This window comes from Penaeus vannamei, chromosome 2, assembly GCF_042767895.1.
Source record: "Penaeus vannamei isolate JL-2024 chromosome 2, ASM4276789v1, whole genome shotgun sequence".
Taxonomy (NCBI): Eukaryota; Metazoa; Arthropoda; class Malacostraca; order Decapoda; family Penaeidae; genus Penaeus; species Penaeus vannamei.
In genome coordinates, this window is record NC_091550.1 from 658,057 (window position 1) to 663,056 (window position 5,000).

A 5,000-nucleotide genomic window follows, 5' to 3' on the forward strand; every position below is an offset into this window, starting at 1 on the left:
TACTATGTTATTGATGGATGTGTTCCTGTGTGTGATATGGAATGTGAGAACGAGTAACTGTGTACTACTTTAAGATCTGGTACTATGTTATTGATGGATGTGTTCCTGTGTGTGATATGGAATGTGAGAACGAGTAACTGTTTACTACTTTAAGATCTGGTACTATGTTATTGATGGATGTGTTCTTGTGTGTGATATGGAATGTGAAAACGAGTAACTGAGATATGTTCATCTAAAATGTATAAGACTGTATATGTCTATCTTCCTGTACTGATATGCTAACGGGGCATTTGTTGTATGATAAAAGTGTATTTCATTTGTCAGATGTTGCTGGTGAGATCAGTCCAGAATATATGATGAGATGCTGTGAGTTTAAATCTGACTTTAGTGAATGTTGCTGTAAGAAGTGTGTTGCTTGAAGAAATGGATTTGCATAATACATAATTGATGAGTGGGTAAATGTAGAGATTATGTGATATTTCTGATATTGAGTGTGTGTGGAATGGTGTCGTGTGTGTGATGGGTGTAATGTACGATGTAGTTTTAAATGTATGGTTTGTCTTGGCTGTTTGTGTTTGTTTGTGTGTGTGTGTGTGTGTGTGTGTTTGCGCTTTTGTTTGTGTCTGTGTTTGCGTATGTGTGTGACTGTGTGTGAGTGTGTATGTGTGTGTGTCTGTATGTGTGTGTGTATGTGGGTATGTGTGCTTGTGTTTGTGTATTTATGTATGGATATCTTTATGTGTGTGTATTTGTGTGTGTATGTGTATGTCTGTGTGTGTGTGAATGCTTGGGTGTTCATTTGTGTTCATGGGTGTGTATGATTATGTGTGTTTGTGTATGTCTATGTGTATGTCTATGTGTATGCATCTGTATCGGCGTTTTTGTGTTTGTGTATCTATGTGTTTATATATCTGTGTTTGTGAGTGCGTATAACCATCTGTATATGACTATGCCTGTGTGTGTTTGAATGTGTGTATGTGTATATCTGTGTGTATTTGAATGTGTGTATGTGTATGTCTGTGTGTGTTTGAATGTGTGTATGTGTATGTCTGTGTGTTTGAATTTGTGTATGTATCTGTATGTGTGTTTCTGTATTTGGGCATCTATATCTGTGTTTGTTTGTCTGTGTGTGTATGGATTCCTGTTTGGTGGGAGGGGATGTTCGTTTGTGTGTGCGTGTGTGTGTGTGTGTGTGTGTGTGTGTGTGTGTGTGTGTGTGTGTGTGTGTGTGTGTGTGTGTGTGTGTGTGTGTGTGTGTGTCTGTGTCTATATCTGCATCTATGTATCTGCATGTGTGTGACCGTGTGTGTGTATGTGCGCGTGCGAATGTTCTGAAAAAATGAATGTCTGAGGTCCTGTCTCCGCCTGAGAAGCGGCAGCGGCGGGCATTCCTCCTCCTCTACTGCGCGTGGGGCTGAGCGGCGCTGACGGCGGCCATCAGCGCCGAGGCCGCCTGGTGGGGGATGTCGTAGCCTTCCTCTTCTGCGCCTCCGTCAGCGCTGCGCTCCTCCGCGAGCGGTTCAGGCTCAGGCTCAGGTTCGGGCTGGGGTTCACGCTGCGTCTCGGGCTCCGACTCGACCTGGGCGTGGAGGGCGGCCTGGTGAGGCTCAGACCCGAAGGCCTCGGGTTCCAGCGGCCCGAGAGGGATGCCCTCTGAGGCTTCCCGGGGCTGCAGGTACTCCTCGACCGCCCCATCGGACGGGGTGGCGGCGACCTCCTCCTCGTGCGCGGGCGTCGGGACGAGGTGGGCGTCGTCCACCACCGTCTGGGCGGAGAAGGGCGCCTCCTCGTGGGCGGCGCGGTAGTCCTCGGGAATGTAGATGGGGACGTCGTTGATCTGAATGACCTCCCGTTCCTGCGGCTGCGCGGAGGGCACGGCCACGGGGACCTGCTCGGGGAAGCGCGCCTGCTCCTGAGGGAGGACCGGGTAGTAGAGGGTCTCCTGGTGCCTCTGGGCCGTCGTCTCGGGGTCGTACTGCACCGGGAAGTTCTCCGAGGCCTCGCCCGCGTACTGGGCCTCTGCGTCCTTTGGGGAAGAACCACAGGCTTAGGTATCGAAAGATTATTGAAATGAATGAATAAATAGATGAATTGAGGTACGTGAGAGAATGAGAAGCAAGAGAAAAAATGGTTTTCTACGTCCTTTGAGGAACAAACATTTTTTTGCATTAAAAGATTATGGGATTGAATAAATAAACAAACAGATAAATTGAGTGAGGGAAGAGAAAGAAAAACAATATAAAAGAAATAGTGCTCGACGTCCTTTGAAGAAGATGCACATGTTTTGGTCTAAAAAGCATACCTAAAACAAATATACAAACAAAATAAGAAAATAGATACTTCTTTTCATTCACCTGTAACACAGATTACATTTGATTTGATATAACAAGATGACGATGATAAATAAAAAAAGTGAGAGAAAGAAATAAGAGGAAAAAAACAGACCTTGTCTTGGTATCAAAAGATTATAAAAAAAATGAAAATAAAACTTATTTCATGCAACTGTAACAAAAGATCTGATATTTCAAGATGTACCACAATCAATAAAAGCTAAGTTGAACTAAAGAGAAAGAAGAAATATATAAAAGAATGAATAAACATGAAAAATATGTTGAAATGAATAGAAGCAAGAAGTACTTTTAAAAAGAAAAAGAAAAAAAAAGAAAAAGGAAAAAAAAAAAAAAAATATATATATATATATATATATATATATATATATATATATATATATATATATATATATATATATATATATATATATATATATGTATGTGTGTTAGAAAATGCTGAGAAAAAGAAAAAGAAGAAAAGTATCTACATAAAAGCAAAAAAAAATATATAAATACAAATAAATTAAGCAAAGATAAGGAGACGAAGACCAAGCCACCGCCGAGGAACCCACCTCCTCGAACGCAGCCTCCTCCTGCCCGGCGAGCGTCTGCCGCGTCTCCTGCACCTCATACTCCTCCTCCTCCTCCTCGAAGCGACTCTCCTCCGGCGCCACATACTCCTCATACTCCTGCTCTCGGGCCTCGTACTGCCTCTCGCCCTCGATCTGCCTGAGCTCGTCCTCGATGCGCGCCTTCTCGATCTGGGCCAGGGCGTGGGGGGGGATGGGGTGGGGGTTCTTGGGGGCGACGGGGAGGAGGTCAGACGAGGGGCGGAAGCCGTTCTCGTCGGCCACGTAGGTCACCTTGTGCACCGTGCCGTCGGGGTGGGTGAAGCTGGGCGCCCGAGGGGGGGGGGAGGAGGTGGGCGTTAGTGTCGGTGGGATTGGCATTTGTGGGAGAGTAATGTGTATTATCATGGATGATGTGATAATGATATAAAGTAAAATGATAAAACAGTAATAATGATAATGATACATAATAATGATGATGATAATAATTAATTAATAAGAATGATGATGAAAATATCACACACACACGTGTGTGGTGTGTGTGTGTGTGTGTGTGTGTGTGTGTGTGTGTGTGTGTGTGTGTGTGTGTGTGTGTGTGTGTGTGTGTGTGTGTGTGTGTGTGTGTGTGTGTGTGTGTGTGTGTGTGTGTGTATGTGTGTGCATGTATATATATATATATATATATATATATATATATATATATATATATATATATATATATATGTACACACACACACACACACACATGTATGTATATGTATATATATATATATATATATATATATATACATATATATATATATATATATATATATATATATATGTTTATATATATATACATATATATACATATATATATATGCATACATACACACAAACACAGATTCACACACACATACACACACACACACGCGTGTGTGAGTATATACATATATATATATATATATATATATATATATATATATATATATATATATATATATATATATAACTGCACTTTTCCATGCATTACTATAATACAATAGTCTACCTTCGAATCTTGACCCCCCACCCGTTTTCTGTAACACCTCTACTTTACTTTCCCTCTCCACTGAGTAGATTCGCTCAGTTGAAGAGAAACTGAGAAACTGCTGTCTATTGCAATGTAATGCGCTGAGAAGGCAACTTTCTTCTTATATGTTGTTAGTTTAAGATGAATATTGCCAGAGTTAGTCCTTTAGTTATTTTAATCCTATCTATATTAAAAGTAATGCACGATTCAACCACTGCACTCGCTAAGCTGTCATTGTGTGTGTTTATATATATATATATATATATATATATATATATATATATATATATATATATATATATATATATAGACATAGACATACAAACACACACACACACACACACACAAACACACACACACACACACACACACACACACACACACACACACACACACACACACACACACACACACACACACACACACACACACACACACACATATGTTGGCATGCGTTTCCCCTGCGCGCCCCCAGGCATCCCCCGCCGGGAAGGCCCCGCGGGACTCACTAGTAGGCGCCCTTGGTCTTGGATCCCTGGGCGTCGCCGGCCACCTGCTGCAGCACCTTGATGCCGTTGCCCGTCTCGATGGCCATGTTGTAGACGCCTCGCTCCGGGGACGCCCTCAGGTCCTTCAGGATGGGCACGATCTCGGGGGCGGCCTTGGAGGGCGAAGGAAAAGCCTCTCTGCGCGAGTCCTGCGGCAGCGGTGGAAGGGGCGTCCTCTCGTACTCCTGGCGGGGCGGGGCCTCCGGCGCCTCCTTCTCGGCCTGGTACTCGGGCACGTAGATCAGCTGCGACTTGCTGGGCACCTTCGGCCGAGCCACGCTCAGGGCGCACACGGCGGCCACCACGATCTGGGGGAGGAGGCGGATGAGATGGGGGGGAGGGAGGGACGGCTGAGTTGGGAGGAAGGGCGGAGGGAAGGCTTAGGTGGGCGGAGGGAGTGCGGGGGAGGGCGGAGGGAAAGCTGGCCCGGTGTCCTCCTAGAGCGAGGAAGCCACGAAGAGAGGAAGAGGAAAGGGTATGATCCTACATATAAGTGTGTGTG

At 44.3% G+C, this 5,000-nt stretch overlaps 1 protein-coding gene across 1 annotated transcript in view; it reads right to left on the reverse strand.

The window, feature by feature from the left end:
* The window catches only part of LOC113813254 (titin), a 7,344-nt gene that overhangs the window by 1,247 nt on the left and 1,097 nt on the right, over positions 1-5,000 (reverse strand). The window contains exons 2-4 of the mRNA XM_070127719.1: positions 4,460-4,806; positions 2,903-3,224; positions 1-2,026 (exon numbers count right to left, since the gene is read on the reverse strand). The exon at positions 1-2,026 is cut by the window's left edge and continues 1,247 nt beyond it. Of these exons, the coding sequence (XP_069983820.1) occupies positions 1,400-2,026; positions 2,903-3,224; positions 4,460-4,806 (1,296 nt within the window). The 3' untranslated portion in view covers positions 1-1,399. The remainder of the gene's footprint in view (positions 2,027-2,902; positions 3,225-4,459; positions 4,807-5,000) is intronic.